Source organism: Pyrgilauda ruficollis, unplaced genomic scaffold (genome assembly GCF_017590135.1).
Source record: "Pyrgilauda ruficollis isolate IOZ18807 unplaced genomic scaffold, ASM1759013v1 scaffold15, whole genome shotgun sequence".
NCBI lineage: Eukaryota > Metazoa > Chordata > Aves > Passeriformes > Passeridae > Pyrgilauda > Pyrgilauda ruficollis.
Genome location: NW_024513654.1, coordinates 7,648,529 through 7,667,708, shown reverse-complemented (window position 1 = coordinate 7,667,708; position 19,180 = coordinate 7,648,529). Strand labels below are relative to the sequence as shown.

The 19,180-nt window shown below is 40.6% G+C and overlaps 1 protein-coding gene across 15 annotated transcripts in view; it reads right to left on the bottom strand.

Moving 5' to 3' along the window:
- Positions 1–19,180, bottom strand: part of ABLIM1 (actin binding LIM protein 1) — a 139,867-nt gene that overhangs the window by 100,033 nt on the left and 20,654 nt on the right. Inside the window, exon 1 of one of the 15 annotated variants that reach the window (XM_041460937.1) lies at positions 12,651–12,794. The exons of the other annotated variants lie outside the window; for them this stretch is intronic. Within the exon in view, the coding sequence (XP_041316871.1) occupies positions 12,651–12,666 (16 nt within the window). The 5' untranslated portion in view covers positions 12,667–12,794. Of the gene's footprint in view, positions 1–12,650; positions 12,795–19,180 lie in introns of those variants that run through there. 15 annotated transcript variants of the gene reach the window in all.

Genomic DNA, 19,180 nt, shown 5'->3' with positions numbered 1-19,180 from the left:
GGAAAACAGTCCTTGTCACTGGAGTGTTGCTTTGTGCTAACATCACTCTGCAGACATATCACCATTATTTTTGTCATTCCTTATGTTTCCTTGTGAATCAAGCAATGTTGGTTTCATTACCTTTTGCAACTGCACTATATGGATGTAAATTCAAAGCAACTCCAACAGCTTGAGAGTACTTGTTACTGCATTTTATCTAAACATCTCAAAATAATCCCAGACCTGCAAAAAATAATTAAAAACAAAAGGAGATAGAAAAGACCACAACCCAATGTTCATATGAGAAACCAAAGGTATTTTCTGAGCAAAATTATAGACTTAATTCGCTGTGCAAAGTTGAAAACTGTTCTGTTGGGGTGTTTTCTTGACAGCAGATCATTGTCTGAGGGTTTAAAAACAATTATTTTGTGTTGCATCAGCTAGAAATTAGACCTCAGTATTCACAACAAACCTTTCTGAAATGGAAATTACAGCAACTACTTGAAGAGAATGCAGTTGAATAAAGAAATAAAGAAAATAATGAAAATAAATACTGCAGCCTTCTTTACTGATGATTCTCTCCCTGAACACAGAACTGTTGGGAAATCAAAGGCAGAAGCTAAGGGATTCTTAGCTGCAGATTTTTGCTGGCAAGAATCCATGGATCTGCTGCAAGCCAGGAAGTACCTTGGCTTTTACTGGAAGTCAGAAAAGCTTCTGGGAAACACCTTGCTATGGGAATGCTGCAAGGTGGAGTCACACCAATATATTTTTAATTCAGTTCTGATCTACACTGCAATTAAAAAAAGAAAAAAAAGCTTCCTCTAAATTTAAAGATGATGATCTGAGCTACTGCTCTTTTAAAAGTGATTTTTTATCATTTTTCCATTTGCATGGATACCTCCAGAAATAAACCTGAAGCTATGCTCAGTCAACTCTACCCATGTTGTAGAAGGTGTAACTTCAGGCTTTATGCCAGGATACAGAATCTCTGTGACTTTTTAGCTCCACAAGCTCTGGGCTCCGTTGCAGAGCACTGAGAACAGGCTGTGCTCACTGCAGCACGGGCAAGGGGGTTCTCAGAATGTCACAGATTTTTCATTTATGTCTTAGGAGTGGCCTGACACAGGCAGCATGTTCTCAGAAATGCTGATTTCCAGCTACTGTGTTTTCTTGGCTGAAGACTGAACCATTAAGGAGATGTAAAGCACAGATGTAATGGCGTGAAACTACTCCAAGTTCTCTGCTAGCCTGTTTTAAAATTTCCTCACTCCTTTTCTGCTTTTAGCAGTAAAAGTAAAGGACTGTGCTTGAGATTGCCACGGCAGTAAACGCAACCAAAGCTTTCTACAGACAACTCTCTCTCTGGCCTCCATCTCTGCATCAGCTGACATGGCTTTGGAGGCTACTGTCACAGCTGAGATGGCCATGACACACAGAGTGTCACCACACACTTTCAGAAAGCTTCAACCCTTGCAGAGTAACACCACAACACTTCAGCAGGCTTCAAGCATTGGCCCTTCTTGTTCTTTAGCCCAACCTTTTATCCCCTCACGTTCATGCACTGCCCCTGTGTGCCCTCTGCTCCCTTTGGTGTCGGTCAGAGCCCCTGGGCACTCCAGGCTCATTGCTGTCAGTGCTGCTCTCAGCTGTGCCACTGGGGATGGGGCTCAGCCCCATCCCAATCACCACAAACTGTGTGCCTACAGGCTATGATTTCTTAAACTAATTTACAGGATTTGCAGCTCAAAACTTGAAGGTTTAAAAACAGAATTCCCTCAGTGTTTGATGCTGTGAAGCAGCTCCACTGTTGATGAAGCTGGGCAGCTCCTTGCTTGGGACAGGACACAGGGAGGCAGGTGGGCACTGTGCACAGGATGACAAGCTGGGAAAAAATATTTTCTGAGCTGAAAGATGCTGGAGACACCAGAGAATCGAGTTCAAGAATGGAATCTGCCTTATCACTTCTCCTCCATGCTCTATTGTAAAGAGAGAAGTAATTTTCTCCCATCTTTTGTGTTTCTTTCAGAGATAAGTGCCTGTAACCCCTGATTTGTAAAGCCTGTCTGTCTATAGCCCATGCAGTCTCCAAGGAATTCCTCTTTTGTAAAAGCCCAGCACAGTGGAGACTCGAGGAGGTACTGAAATACCTATTTAAAAGAAGGGGTGAAAAATGCAGTGTCATTTTGCTTATCTGCAGACTCAGTTCTTGAATCTCAAATCTGTAAGAATCCTATCAGGTAAGGTGACCAAGCAGTGGCTGAGAGGGAAATTAAACCTCCCAGCTGCCAGGGACTGATAAAGATATTACTGCAGTCATTAACCACAGGTATCTGACAGGGATCTTCAGGAATTCCAGGAAATCCTGGAAGGAGGCACTCCCATGAAGAGATACTAGTGAGCTGCTTGCCTACACATGTATGAGAAAGCCTAAGGGAAAATCCTAGACTGTAGCTAGCTCATACTACTGCCATTCAAAGATCTGAAGAAGCATTATAAAGCTCTTTCTTCCTGTAAATTTATCTGTATTACTCCTACAGTGTGCCAATTTGTCTTAAAACTATTTGTGCTGTCTATAGATATCCGGAGTACCTATTTTAAAAACAAGGGAGAAAAAAAATCTTAAACTTGGTAGCTTTTTGCCACAGTTTTGAAACGTTTTCTCACATTTTCCATAAAAGTATTATCATTTTCCCCTTACAATTCATCTGCTGCTGAAAAGAGCAGATGCAAAAGGGACCATGGCAGTGCAGCAGCTCCTCTGGCAGAAATCAGTGCCCTGATTGTGGTGAGGCTGGCACTCACACCCACCCCCATGAGAGCACAATGGGCTGACCAGTGCACCCAGTGACAGCACATGGGGCTCCAAACACCCCATTTTATACTTTCATATTTTTAGGTATACATGCATAGAGCTAATGCAGCTAAAAGAATGAAATACAAAGATTTAGAGATGTAAGTGCCAGGCAAAAACCCAAAATATTAACAACTGTAATGTGAAATCAATGAGAGACAACTCCTATGTTATTTACAAATATAAATAAAAAACTTTGTGCCACACACCCATATATGTAAAAAGGTGAGGAAATAATGACCTTTAAAAATACAGCCCAGAAAAAAAATCACAATTACTTCAAAGTTTCAGAACACAAGTGCAAATATGCTTATTTTCTCTCCATTTTTCCTGCTGTTTCCTATCCTCCTCCCAATCCTCTTCTTCTATCTCAAGCTTTGATACTGCAATGAATTCCCCACAGAACAGCATACAAGATCAGGGCCTAAGGCCTCAGCCCCATTAAGATTTATGCATATGAATGGTTCAGTATTAAGTGAAATATTTAACAGCAGCACCTGTGCTTGATCCAATCCGAAAAAAAGATCACCTTCTCCAACACAGACAAATAAAACAATGTAACTGTGATGGCTCTGCAACTGAAATAAATGTGTTTGGTGGATGCAGTTTTCCAAGTCTTTGAGAGTGACTGAGAGATAAAGAAAATTAGGTTGTGTTTATGTAGGGGTTATATCCTTATCTGGACACTTGGGATTTCACCACAGATTCTGACAGTCTTTAGTGTATAATTTTCAGAGTTTCTCAGTGACAAAGCATAAATGTGGCATGAATGTGGCCCTTGTGGCTGAACAGGAACCTCAGGATATCCCACCCTTGCTTTGGAGCCACCAGGAGCCTGAGAGCTTTCTCAATTTGTCAGCTGGAAACTGTGAACACTTCAGTGCTAACTCAGCTCTGCAGTCCAGTGGAACTGCAGCAGCTCCACTGATGCTTTTCTCACCACAAAAGCATCAGAGCCTCTTTAGAAGAGTTTGTCATTCTCTAAAACAGCATCAGGGAGGAACTTCTGCCACGTCTGTCCACACGTTTGCCTTTGATCACTTGGCAGGTGAATAAAAGCACATTCTAGAGCATCATCTACACTTAGCAGGAACAAAAGGACCTGACAAAATTATTACATTTATATTTGCTTAAGAAAAATTATAATCCTTTCAAAGAAGAGTCAAGAACAGCTTCTTAACTGAATATGGTCAGGTGTTGTTTTAAGCTCAAACAGAAAAAGCAATAGGGAGTTTTAGAACTATTTTCAGTAATGAAAAGGCACTAATCTTGCAATGAAGTATGCAGCAAACTAAGACATGCTGAGAAACAGATGATGATCAAACAAATGTTGACTAGGCCAAGCCAGTCTTTGAATCAAAACCTGCATTCCTGCCTTACTCAACATGATTGTTAACAGACGGGTTGCTGATTAGTGGTTAGCAAGCCAAAGGGGAGAGGCACAAAGTGAATTTATTCTGCCATACTTCTACATTAGTACAGAGTAATTTTTCACAAGACAGATCGCCATAAAAATTGGGTGATAAAGAGACAGTGAATCCAGGCTCTTATCTGATGTTCTGGGAATGCCCTTCTTGATCACATCCACAAAGGTTCTCTGCACTTGGTTCCACAGCCAACTTACTGAGGGTCAGTATTTCAATATAATCAACTCACCCTTTGAAACTCCCTGCTAAAGGGCTGGAAGATCAGGCTAAACATCTGCTTCTCACACCCAACATCTGCAAGTCTCTAACATGTAGTAACTGTTTATAAGCCTTGCAAGCAGCCAAAAAAAATTTGAGTTATGCCTTCAACACATCTGACATACACAAGAGGATCATTCACTATTTCAAAAAAGTGATTTTTTTCTAACATAAGATAGAGGTAATTAGAAATTCAAGAGCTCCTCAGCATACTCTGAGCAACCATCTCATACATATCACTTGATGACTCTATCTTAAAAACAATCACAGAATAGTCTGAGGTGGAAAGGACTCACAAGGATCATCAAGACCAGTATCAAAACTTTACTCACAACAATGATTACACAGAAGTGTCAAATTATTCAGTGCAAATCCTGGAGGATCCTCAAGGCTACATGAATGCAAGTTGCTGAAGTTAGCAGAAAAAACAATTGCTTTTTCCAGACAGCATGGAAATTCTGGCTTACTGATGAGTGGTGGCTTCCCATAATAGCACTCAAATGTCTATCAGGCCTCTCAGCTACCCAAACAGCATCCCACGTGGGGATTCTGGCAACAAATTCATCACAGCTCCCCTATGCATCCTTTTTAGAGGCTGCATGAGAATTCCATGCAGTAAAATGAATTAAATTTCCTTCTGAAGTAAGTAAATATAAAAATGCTAATTTTAATAATCAGTTCTCCCACTGTTCACCCTGAGATTATCTGAGGAGGAACACTGAGCTACATAGGCCAGTGGTCTCCCAGATGCCTTCAGAACAGAATCTGTGATAAAATCTCCTCTCAGTTACCACCAGGAATCTCCCCAAGGGTTTTTTCACAAGATCCTTGCAGAGACCTGTCCTCAGCCAACCCCTTTAAACCACAGAAGCTCTGTGCCCTGTGCTAAGAAACCCTCCTTCAATCAATGATACTGTAGATGCCCATCATTCAGTACCACCCTCACTTCTGGCTTCTCTAAGGACTGAGCTACAGAGCCTCAAACTAAAAGTGGACACCACAGAAATGAGCAACATAAATCTTCACGAGGCTCCTGACACCCAGGGTAGTCTGCCATGCACAGAGCTGATAAACCAGAGTTTCAGAAGCCCTGCCCTGTGCTTATTTGCCCATGTTGGCACCCAGACCTCAAAAACATTACAGCATAGAAGTCAGTTTATGAGGTATATTATTTCAACAATAAGTAATTGTGCTCCTAAAGACCATCAGGTGTTAGCATTAGATGGTAAATGGACTATCACAGGGAAAGCACTGATCAATACAGTACCCTGAACACAGCCTGTTCCTCTGGCTAGCACCTCCACTCCTGCATAGCAAGCAGACACCCTCAAATTCATCAAATCCTGTTTTGAGGTGCTTTGGAAAAAAAGAAAATACAAATGCAACTGTTTCTTTGAACAAACAAGCAATTCACTGACTCTTGTTCGATCCAAGAGTAATAAAAAATAACATTCAATGTTCTGCAAGGCTTCATTTTTATTTGGATCACTTCTTTAATTTGATATATCTTTAATAAGATAGTGCTTCTGAACCAGATCCTGAACTAAAACAGAGTTCCACAATGCTTCCATGTAGATTATACTGACATGTGATGCTGAAGTGGTACTAACAGCAGTGGGAATTAGGGAGTTACCCACCCTTTGGAGAGTGTTTATAGAACCTTGCCTATTATTCTCTTGTATAGCATAAGAGCACCAACATTTCACTTCTGAACAGCTGGTATTAATTACAGATCATGTACACAATTGACTGACACAAGGCTTCTATCATTTCTGGGTTTATATCATTTTATGAATGGTGCATATAAAATCCAGAATTATTCCTCTCGTTGTCTCTTACAACACAAAATGACCACCATTAATAAAATGCATTATCTTTTTTTTCAAAAACGTCACACAGCCTCTAAAAATTGGGTCCAACTTTGGGATAATACTGAAGCACTTACTTAGCTTTAATTCCCAGTGATTCAATTAGACTCAACAAGACACTCTGCTGAACAGAACAGGCTTAAGACAATGCCTAAGTGTTCTCCTCAGACAGATCCCCAGTGAGCCTGAAAGTTATCCAGGCTCAACGAAGGCAAGGATTAATTATTCTTTTGGGGATACTGACTGTCCTCTAGGTGGAAAACCAACTTTGCTATAAATAATCCTTTTTAAATTAGTTATGGATTGCCCCCAGAACAAAAAAAAAGATTCCTTTCCTGTTCCCTGGCTTCTCCCGCCCAAAGGGCACAAGACATTTTGATTAGTGGAACTTGGTCTTTTCCCCTGGTATCCATTAATTTTTTACAAAAATAATTGACTCTCCTACAGTAGCAGCCCAAATTATGATCCTAACTTGTAAATTCTTTCCTACCAAGATTCCTACTTCCCCTTTGGAAAAATATTTTTCTGCCCTAGCTTAAATGTATTTTTAAACAATTTTACTATGCCAAGACTCTATCTATAGAAGTGTTGCCTTTTGAATTCTCATCCAAAAAAGCAACCATATCATTTTTTATTCCACTCAGTTGTATTCACCAGAACCAGCAGGGCTTTGGCAGTGATGGTGCTGCAGTGGTGACCTGTGTAGGAGGTGGCCAAGGATGGGATTGTGCTGGTCACTGTTGGTCCACCCAGTTCAGCAAACGGCAAAACTGACCCATTGCACATCAAAACAGAACGAGGGGAGCACAGAGAACCTCTGCAAAAACACACACACAGCAACAGGCAGCAAACACTGAAAGGACAAACAGCGGCAGACACGAGAGAGAGAGCACAGCTTTTCACTGTGCACTGGCACACCTGCCCAGAGGAGTTGTGGGGTGCCCCTCACTGGAGATATTCCAGAACCTTCCGGGCACAATCCTGTGCCCTGTGCTCAAGGATGATCCTGACTGAGCAGGGAGGATGGACCAGAGGAGCCACTGGGGTCCCTCCCAACCTGACCCACTCTGGGATTCTGTGAGATGCAGGAGACAAATCCAGGACAGAGAAGACACCAAGGCACGGGGAAGAGAGAAACAAAAATGATGCCGGGGCAGGAGAAATGCTGAGGCAAAATAGCTGCCTCAAGCAGGGGCAAAGAGTCTTGGGAGGAGGTACAACTCCAAAAGGACCGCAGGCAGCAGAGGAACTCACATGGAAATAACTGAGCAAGGAGAAAGGAGCACACAGTGAAAGGAGCAGCAGTGGCCTGGCACCAGTGTCCTGCCCCACCCAAGTCTCAATGACAGACATGGACTGGAAACCAGAGTCCAGAGGGAACATGAGGTGTGTTTCTCTGAGCATGTGTTTGCTTGCTTTTATCTTCAAAACCAGAATCAGCAATTAGAACTGTGATAACTGTGAGAAAGTGAAATTGATTGAACCTCTCCTTTTCAAAATTGGGGGTTTTTAGCTCACACCACTCACTGTTTCGGCTGGAGGAAGAACTGCCTCTACCACCACCTGAACCTATGAACTCCATGGTCTCAAATTTAATGACTAAACCCCCTAAGCCCTCCCCTCCAGTGAGATCAATAGGAAAAGTTCTCCCATTTCTCAGTATAAAATATCTGCCATCCTATCTTCAGAGAGCTGGCTCCTACACACAGCTGGGATGCAAGGAATGTATGGAATTCCACTACTGGGAAACATGGGAAGTGGTCAGGCATGGCAGGACTGCACACTGTGCTCGTCCAGCTCTTTGGATATGAGTGTTTGTACCCTCATGTGAAGTAAGTGTTATTATAAATAAATAAATAAATAAAATCTCCAGTAAACATGCAGTGCCTGACCTGGCATCTCCTTGGTTATTTTTGTTTCTCTCAGTATCAATGCTGCACACCAGAACTGCAATTTGAAACCTAATATTAAAAATAAATTTAGAAAGAGAAAGTACAGAAAAGCAATGCCATAAATGTGCCAATAGAAACATAATTCCTTTACAATTGCATTGCTTTTTAAAAGTAATAAGATGTTTACAAGATAATCACATAGCACTGGATACTCTTTATGGTTTTTTGTACAAGTAGGAGAACTGAAATCCCAACACTGAGATTGCCTTGTCACAGCTGTGAAGCAAGGTAAAAGAAACCCTCTGCTCCAAAGACCGCAAATTCAAATAATCAAGGCAGACAAGAGGAATGTTCTTATCTTCATTTTACAGATTAACACAAGGAGAGATCAAATTATCTCCCCAAGGTCACCTTAAGAGCCTCTAACACAAAACTGTTCTATTGTTTAGTACTTTAACTACAAGTGTATTTTTTCAACATCTACTATAATACATACTTATAAAATGCCTTTTCTGTGGTTTGTGCAAGGCAGCACAGGCCCTTCATAAAAAAAAAAAAAAAAGCCACAAAAAAACCAAATGCCCAGCCCCAAAAGCAAACTGTCAAGCAGAACCAACTTTGAAACTAAGTAAACTGAAGCAAAAAGAAAATTAACTCCCCAATCCTCCCCCTGCCCATGTGTGATTGCATAATCTTGTCATGTGCTCCAAAAGCAACAAACTTGGAGACTTTCCCAGGTCACCTGGGGTTAAAAAGTTCCAAAGCCATGAGTTCAAATCAAGACTATATTTCATGAACAACCATGACACTGAGACAGTGTTAGGGCCCAAATCCCATTACTCAACATTCTCCTGATTGACACAGGGAATAAATGTTAAAATTGCAAATACACAGAGCGCTGGAGAGACAAAGTTCCCAAAAGAGAACACATTTAAATTAGCGGGCAGGTAATATTTGCATACTCTTCAAGGAAAGTCCCATCTAAAGCAGCTACATTACAGCTACAGAGAAAGACTAAAAGCTCCTTTGGGGGCTCACAGCTCTTGGGACTGGCAAATGGAAGAGAAGAACGTTGGGGCAAGCATAGAACCAGTCCTCTTGGTCAAAACCTGAAGGGGTATTGCTGTCATGCTTTACCAAAAGTGTGGAGAAAAAACAACAGAGAACAAAATCCCTCTGCAAGACTGAACCACGGGCCAAACAATCTTGGAAACATGGCACCATTTTGGTGACCTGCACCTTCTGCGCGGCTTCTGGGAGAGCCAGCACCAGTGAGCACCTACGGAGAAGTTGTGAGAACGTGGAAACATCATTAAGCTCACTGCAACTCGGTACCCAGTAGGTGCCAGCACCTTCCCTTCAGCAGAATCAGTACACGAAGAACAGAAATCACGAAGCCTCTGTGCCCGCTTCTTTAATCCAAAAAATCTTCAACCTCTCATATTTCCTCCTTTTATCCTTCCAAGCATGCAGAAGCATGGCATGAACAGCAACTAATCCACTTTCATGAGTTTGCCCATGGATGATCCCGCCCAAGATTTCATCAGGAACAAAGCTGATTACCAATATGCTTTCACAGACTAGCACTTGAATGCCAGGGCTGTCTTCTCATCAACTGCTCAAAAAATCAAGAATCAGGGCTAAATCCTCAGTTTATATGAACTAATGTGGAACTAACTAATGAATGAACTAACTAATGACCCTTGTATCACACAGTAACCTGGCTAGCAGGCTCTTCTACGTTGACCTCAACGCAACATAGAAGCAGCAAGAATGCAGATTATTCCATATGGGCTTTAAATTGCCAGAGAGAATTAATAACAAGACAAACCTATGCACATGCAAACTTTCTTTCTGTTAAAGGATAAGAAGAGAGAAAGTTGCCCTTGGATGCAGCACAGTGATAATAATTCAGCTGAGTAACTAGATAATAAGGGCTTATAATTGGAAATAGATAAGTACACAGAGAGATGAAAAAGTGGTTATCAGTCAGACACAACTTACTTAGGAAGCGCCGTTTGGTGTCAGCAGAAAACACCCTGGCCTCGGGAATTTTTTTTGTATGAACTAACCAGGCAGACACTGAAATCATTCTACAGTGTGAGCATAATGAAGCATGCTAATTTGCTAAAAACTGTTACCAACCATTTTTCAATTCAGTGAATTGGAGTTGCATTTTTCTAGCTGAAACCAGCCCCTCCAGTGCCTGCTTCACATGTCTGTGAAATGACACTGGACTGAACTGCATTTTCAGCCTGCTCAAACCACAGCTCCAGCAGTGCCTGGAAGGGAGGGTACCAGCTGCATTTGTGAGAGTATCACTGTAGAGAGTGACATCTAGAGCAATAAATCCTGACCTTCTGACTAAAGCAGAGGAGAAAAAAAAAACAAACAACCAAAAAAAAACCCAAAAGAAACAAACAATGCAACCAAAAAACCCCACTAACAGAAAAAGGAAAATTGAGGCAGAAACAAAAGAGTTAAAAAAATTGTTGAGGAAATTATTTGTAAGTAATAACATATAAAATCAAAATATTTAACACATTCCATCCTTTCTCTTTCTGCAGCCATGAGATATGAAATATCATTAACTGCACTCCAAAATTAAAAGGAACATTTCGTTATTTTAGTCCATTATCTCTGTGAACAGGAAAAAATATTTATATCCAACATAAACACAAATAGCCATTTTTAATAATGCTAAATAAATATAAATAAATAAATAAATAAATAATGCTAATTAAACTTGGTGGGGAGGGGAAAAGGAAGTAATTTAAACAAAATATTTTTTTTACATTTTCAACCATTTATTGTCAACTTCTCCCACTCTTCTAAGAAGCTTTGTTCTTCCCATTTTTTACAAAAATGACAGGCTTGTTTTGATTTTTTTTGCAGGTAAATGACAACTTTCATGGTGCAAGATGCTAAAACTGAATTTACAGAGTATTCCTCAGCTACAGCTCCATGTAACACAGGGAATCCAACCAAGGGAACATCAGCTAGGGGAGGGGACAGAAACATATAAAGGGACCAAACTTGAATGCTACACATATTTTATGTACACTTCAAAAAAACCAGCAGCCCTGTCTCAAAATGCATCTTACAAAACAAACAACAGTTATGATAAACTGCATGACAATACACTTATTTTTCTGAAAAGATGACTGACGTAGTTCATTCCAATGATTCTGCAACCTGCACTTTCCAGGATTTGGGGTGAAATTCCTATTTAAACCATCCCTGGTATGGCTCACTGATAGGGGTAGCGGGTCATCATGACTGATATTATAAAAGTAATCCTGCACATCTCAAATAAGGGATCCCAAACCTACTAGGTAGCCAATAAAATTTATGCTGGGTCACTGCCTTTCATCAACAGAAATTATCAACAGCCTGGAGAATGGTTGTTACTACAATCCTCCTGACATCTATGACACACTGTGGCAGGCATTTGTCATATATGAGGTTTTTGTCCTGCTCTCCTCAATCTACACATCTGTGAAGCTAATTGCACTCACTTTTTATTTACATTTCAAAAAGTGTTAGCATGGGTGTTCAAAGCTGCAAAACTGCTCCACTCTTACTCAGCTCTACTCCTTCTTATTTCTGTTTCTGCCCTAGTTTGAATTTCTCCCATGTTATTTCTTACAGAACCCTCAGAAGTAAAGAACACAGACTCTCCTCTTCACACAAGAGACTGAGTCTGAATCTGTCTGTGATAATGTTAATGCCCCCAAACCACATCCAGTACACTCAAATACAACTCATCATCTATCTTGCATCTTCATAATACAATAAATGACACAGACCAGTATTACTGCAAGGAAACACCCCACAACCACTTCTAAATTGTTTAAAATAGCAAATTCTTCTGTAGAAGGCTTAAAATGTTACTTATAGGTAACTGATATCCAATTTACTGCTGCAAAATTCAAGCATTTTGCAAAATCCCATTTATCCATTAAAATTTAAAATATACCCTCTCAAATTTGAATATATCAATGTTTATTTTTGAAATTTTGAACTAGCTGTTGCAGTGGTCAAAGCTACTTTAACTGCAGCAAATACAGGTAAAAAACTGTCAACTTGGGTTAAATCATAGAAAAAAAAAACCCAAACAAACATGTGCACACAGAAGGGACCCTGCTGTGCAGACACAGTAAATTAGATGTGTTCCAGATTCTACCCTTATTAAGCAGGTACAATGATAATCAATGCAACCCACTGCAGGGCTTCACACACCATTTTTATAGAAAGGAAAACAACAACTGCCAGTCACAGCATGCTCATCTTAAATGTGAGGGTTTAAACCTCAGGTGACTGTGGCTGGCACATTAGGTTTCAGCTCCAGTCTATCAATAAACATAATTACCTTTTTCTTTCACCATGGCAAACAATTTTTCTTCTTAGCGGAAGCAGCAAGAATTAGCTGAAGTAATTTAAACACAATCTCTTTTCCAGCAGTGTTTGGCTGAGATGGATTTAAAAAAACTTAAAAAAGAAAAAAAATAAAAATAAAAGGAAAAGAAAGAAAAAAGGCAGCTTATTCCAGATAATAATCTCCCCTGGTCAGATTTCCTACAAGGACTGATCAGGTCCGACTGCTCATCACTGTCTCTTTCCTTCTGGTTCCTCTGATCTTTCCCCACCGTGCTGTTTTCCCGTGGCTAGAGGCAGCTGATCCCAGCCCGTGGCTCCTGCCCTGTGCTGGGAGCTCCAGCTGCCGAGGGAGCCGGGGCTGGATCCATCCCATTGCCACTGCCTCCCATCCCTCAGCACCCTGCATCCCTCCCAGCCACTGGAAGGGGCTGCCAGGAGATGGGAGGGAGAGCAGGGCAGCTGTTCCAATGCACACGCAAAGCTGAAGTGGTATTTATGAGCTTTCTGTTGTTTTATTTACTCAAACTGAGCCAGGATCAAGAGGGGAAACAAAGATGAGCAAGTGCTGAGGCAGGCTGCAGCACAGTGGCTTTTCCATGGTGAGCAGTTTATCCACTCCTGGATTTAGCTTTAAAGCAATTATTAGACCACAAAACATGCTAATAAATGGTCTCTCAATGCTTACTGACTGTAAAACAGGTGACATACAGCCTGTGCAGGATGGGAATACCTATCCTGTACTTCAAACAACAATAAAAACAATAAAAATGGGAACTGTCACTGCCCAGTGAGCACCTGGGTTCTGAAGCCAGAAAGTGCTATACAAATGTTTGCTGTGGGTCAAAGTAAGTGCTGGATTCTGGAATAATAACTGTTATATTTAATAGGAATACTCTGTTAATAATAATAATTATAGTTTCCAAATAATTGGAAACAATGACTCCTAAGTAATTCCTTTGCAGATGACAGCCACAGGTACTCACGGAACTGAGAGGACAGAAAGGCATTGAAACAGCATCACTGAGACACGAATTTCACACCCCAACACATCCCCAACAAGACAAAGCACCACTGTAGAATCTGGGCCTCAAAGTGACCTGCCAATTTGTGGTTTTCCAGGCACTAAACTCTACTGAGAAAGGACTGGGCAGTAAACTGATGCTAGGAAACAAACAAACCAAGCCTTTAGAATATTGTCAAGTCTCATCATCATATACCAAGGTTGTGTTTCCTATTAAAAGATGCAGGTCAGAGTCAGAGTCAGGGGAGACAAAACTTTTCTTTTACAAGCAAACTTTTATTCACCGTCATGGAGAAAAGATGGGAAATATGACTAATCAAAATCCTGAATAGCCCTTAAAAGCTACTTATATTTTTAAAATACATATATGCTGTCAGCATGAAGATTTTGGAGAGCCTCTATCACTACTACCATTACTTAGTTCTTCATTTTATCTAGCTACCAGTGATTTCCCCAAAATAAACCTATGGCATTCATGCCTTTGCCTAGAGAGTAAATTTTATATTTGTGGCTTAAAGGCAGAGAAAATAGCAAATGGAAATGAGCTGACTTGTCAAAGACAGAGGTGATCTCTGCAGCAGAGAACTGGGTCAAATATAAAATATTCTGGGCTAAATTATGGACAGATTCACAGAGCAAAAGCTTCAACTTGACCACAGCTCAGTGCAAAATGTGCTTTATGTTACATGATAGAAGTGAAATGACATTCATACTGCACCCTACATTTACATTGCTCACACCTCCACAAGGGAATTCCTTCTCCATGCTACTCTACGTAGGGAGAGAGATATTAATGTAAAGAAACAATCTGTAGGCATCAGCCAGACAGAGTAGCAGATGGCTGATACCTGCTGGAAAAAAATCAGACCACGCACACAGCGTTAAAAATATTTGCAGTAAATAAATTTTAGATGTTTTGTATAAATGCCACCCAGAACAACGGAAATGAATTAAACAAGCCAGTCTGCCTCACCCAGAAGGTATCTCTTATTCAGTGACATTCTTTAATAAATAAATCTCTGTGAGAGAGAGAGAGAGAAAGAGAGAGAGAGGAGAGAGAGAGAGCCAGAGATACAGGCATATGCATGGAAAAAAATAGTTATTCTATTCTAACAAATCGAGGCTGGCTTTCTATTGTTAGCAGTCCAACGTGTAAGAGCAGCACAGCACAGGCAGTCTGACATTCCTGCTTCTATGACTCAGGCTGTTACTATTAATAGCATCTCAGGCTCAAGTGGGGAGCTGAACCCCACCAACACGGAGGCACAAGCCACCATGTCACATTTCTGACACATCAGAGATGTCAGGCTGTAACTCGGCCTGGCCATGTTCTTTTTCAGGCTGTATTTTGTAAACAGTTGGGGGACAGCCTCCTGAAAGGGGCACATCTGACCTTCATTCATAAATATTTGATTTGATGCGCAGAGCGCAGCCCATGGACACGCACCCGCGTGTGTTAACCCCTTCCTGGGATCCTCAGACACCCTCAAAAGGCTTGCAGGGATGATCATTCATATTTTTTTGTTCCAGCAAGCTGCTGACACAGAAGCTGCTTGTTGGTATGTGGACTTTCTGTTCCCCGAGCACATTCCTCCATTTTTCACATGTGCTAGAGATTAGCACTGCTGTATCTCACATCGTTCAGCCACCAGGGCTGCAGTGGCACACTACAGCAGCATGCACATAAAATGTGATTTAAAAGTACAGGCTGCAGTAAATTAGGCTGGAGATTTAGGAGTAAAATGTAATCCATTTCAGAATAAAGATATATGAAGAGCAGACATTAGTATTGTAAATAAAATCTCTTTACATCAGGATGATTTTTGGTTTTAATATCATTGTTCGAAGTCAAGGCAAAAATTTCTACCCTGCTGTACAGCTCACAATCAACTCAGATATCCTAAACTAGAGAAGAAGAAATAGATAGGATTCTAGAAACAATCCCTGGACACTTATTGTTATTTAGGAAAACCTATTTTACAATAAAGGAAAATAACTCTTTTTCTTTAAATACCTTTTGCACTGTACAAACTAAATAAAGTCTTCCTTGAGCACAGTGTGGGTGGAAGAGTCAGAGAGAGTACACTACAGCTAAACAACATGCTCATGTTGCTGCTGTTTTATGGTGAAAAATATCTTGTGCATTCAGCAAGAGGCATGAGTCCAATACTGAGATCACTCCACAAGGGGAAAGAGTTAAACCATTCAGTTTTGCCATTTCTTGTACCTTGATAATATTGAAAAAGTATGAGTGAGATACTAAGAAGTTTAGCTATGATTTAAGGTTTGTTATTCTCATTTTAAAAGCTGGTGTTCATATTTTTATCTTGCACTCATTCTTCACAGATGAGATCATGGCTTAGAAGTATCAGCATACAGTTTTTCTTCATTCAGTTTCTTCACAACTGAACTGATATCTCTTACTCATAAAGAAACGAGGGAAAAAGGCAGGTAGAAAATAGAAAAAGAAAGGGGAGAAGTTGTTCCACTAAATAATATCCAGGAATATATCATCTGTTGAGTGTCTTGCTTCCAGCAAAGAGCCTGGAACAAAGTTTTGACAAGAAAGGCTGCCCAGGCTTCCACAGCTGAACCACTGTCCAGCCTAGGTCAATTGAGAGCCATCACTTCTGCAAAGTCTCAATTACAGCATTTTGCAAAATGCTCCCTTCTCCAGGAAGGAAACGCCTCTCTCTCATGACCTGCTCTAACTCTTATCCTGACTTACCCGTGCCTGCTCAGACAAAAACCAATAATGCCAATTTGGGATTTCTTCCAAAGGCCCCATGACCCAGCAGTGGTCCCGGTGCCCTAATGGGCAAGCCTACACTTCCCAGTTTCAGGATTCTATAAGCTATATATTAACTATTTCCTGGCTTCTGTTTCTCCTGACCTCACCCTCCTTCAGCAGCCTGATATCTCTCCTTCAGCCACTCGGACAGCTGGCCCATCTTCATCTTCTGGAATCAGCTCCAGCAGCAGGGCTCCCGAAGGGCTGCAGCAAAGAACCAGGCAAGCAAGTGACTGGGAAAGCCCAGGGTGCTGGTAGAGTTTTTCAGGTTCACCAGAACACAGTGAGCAGAATTCAGGCTGTACCTGACAGAACTGATCCCCACAGCATGTGTCTTCCAAGCCTGCAGGCATTGTTACTCTGAGAGTCATCCTTGAGCCTCTCCAACCCTGCACACAGATTTTGCTCTGTAACAACCCCAACCTGCAGCTTGTGCAATGTTCTGAGGCTGCCAGGCTGTCCTCACCACACTGTCCTGTGGGAACCAGCAGGAATTCAGGAGCTGTGAAGGCCCCACAGATTGAGCTCCCCACCACAGACCCTCTGGGTCGCCTTATCAAAAAGTTTTAAACAGCCCAGAGGAGCATACACACCAGAGAGAATTTGATTATTTCTCAGCACATACTGTGGTCCTGCCATCCTACACCTTGGGATCACATTGTCACTATTGATAATATTGATCTTCAAGCAAATAATGCCTGAGGGCCTGCATTCTAACCTTTCCTTTCTGCTGTGCTGAGCTTTGCCCTGTACCACTTTCAACACAATCAGTCTGTAATATTGCTGTTTAAAATCACATGCCATCTTTCTTTCAGAGTAAACAAATTGAAAATTTAGCAAATACATCAATCACTTGATTCAGTAAAATGCACAGTGTAATCATTCTGATTTGCCAGGATTCGGGGGTTTAGTGGTTTTTTTTTTAGAAATAGAATAATTTCATGTTCTTTCAAATCAGACTCCTAGGGAATAAAACATTTGTGAGGCTTTGATCTATTAAGACTGGATCTCTTAAAGCAAAATCTGACTTTCTGAGATTCTTGAAAGCAGGACTTTCTTAGTACACTATCACCCACTAGGACAGTAATAGTCTGCAAAATAAAGTCTAATCTGCTGCAAAACAAAATAAGAAACAAGTAGACTTGGCTTTGTTCTAAATATTAAGAAGCTTAACACACACTTATGTAAAAAAGCACCTGAAACCATCAGATTATCTTTAGAAAAAGATGAGAAAAGATGGTTATATTATGCTTCTTTGCCAGTATATATAATATAATATACTCCAAAAATATATGAGCTCACTAATGGGTAAATCATCTGGCTGCAGGTATGTAGAAACATTTATCTCTGAACATATATTTATGTTATTGATGTAACAACTGTCTTCCAAACAGCTTATGCTATTGCTAATCCTTAGAAAGGAGATCATGCTTTCTTCACACCTGTGTGACCTTCACAGTATGCACACATATTTGGCACTGAACTGAGATGTGGTACAGTAATATGAGTACAGACAGTGCTTTAAACTTCATATATTTTTTAACTACCATACAAAATCATCACTATTCACCTGCTATAAACTGAATTTATTGAGCTAATTCATGAATACAACCAATACTGTTGCTGATAAAAACATAATAACCTTGACTGACAGTCGCCACAGTAAATGCTGAAAATTGCACGAAGCCAGGAATCCCCACCAAGAAAGCACACATGCAAGTGTCATCCTTTACTGTGCATGCCTAAGGTTAAGGAGATTTGATATTGAAAATCCACTTCAGAATTGGATTAACTGTGCAGAATAAACCCCACAGCCTGTCTTGGGAGTTTTTGGCTCAGTGAAATCAGCAGGAATGCTGTAAAGACTCTCTGGTCTAAAGAACTTCTCCCTGAGAGGTCCATGCAACACCAGATTGAAGCAGCTTCCTGCCAATCTGTTAATTTGCAGAGTAAAGCAACAAGTTCTTTGTTTTGCAGTGCTGAGAGATGTGACAGTCTCTCCACTAAGAACTAACCTTTGTGTGTGTGTCAACAATACAACATCCAGCAAAGCATCCCACAAAAGTCCACAGTGCCTGGGGATGAGGCAACCCACCATGTGGGCATTGGATACAAACCACCCTTAGATCAAGCTGGACTGTTTAATTGTCACTGTGCCAAATGACAAATTCCTCCTCTTCTGATTCCACACTAAACTAGAAATAGGACTCTCGAAAGAGGCACCTAAATCTGTCCTGCAAATGTATCTCTCCCAACAAGTATTTGCCACTCCAGTGTCTTATCAAATGAACCACAGAGAACCTCAAAGAAAGCTAAAAAGATGCTTTATACAATTTGGCTATGTAGTGTAATATTAATATATTCAAACAGGATTTTACAGCAAATAAATTTTTATCACTTTAATCCAGTTTCCGGAATTTTTCTATTTGTGGTTGTGATTTTATCTGCTAGCTAGGGAGCTCACTTGTTTCAGCATGAACACTTTTACATATTTGAACCTTTCTCTTAAATTATTTCCTGCCATTTCAATAGTAGGATCATCATAAAATATTAAGCAGACATAAAACACATTGAGAGTGGGAATAACTGATTCCAATTTGTGCATCAACTGGAATTTCTAAAAGGTAACTATAAAAGCTGTTTTGCTGCTGCTCCATAGGAAAGAGTAACATATTTTAAATAATTCTTCTTCTTAAAGAAGAGTTTGAGA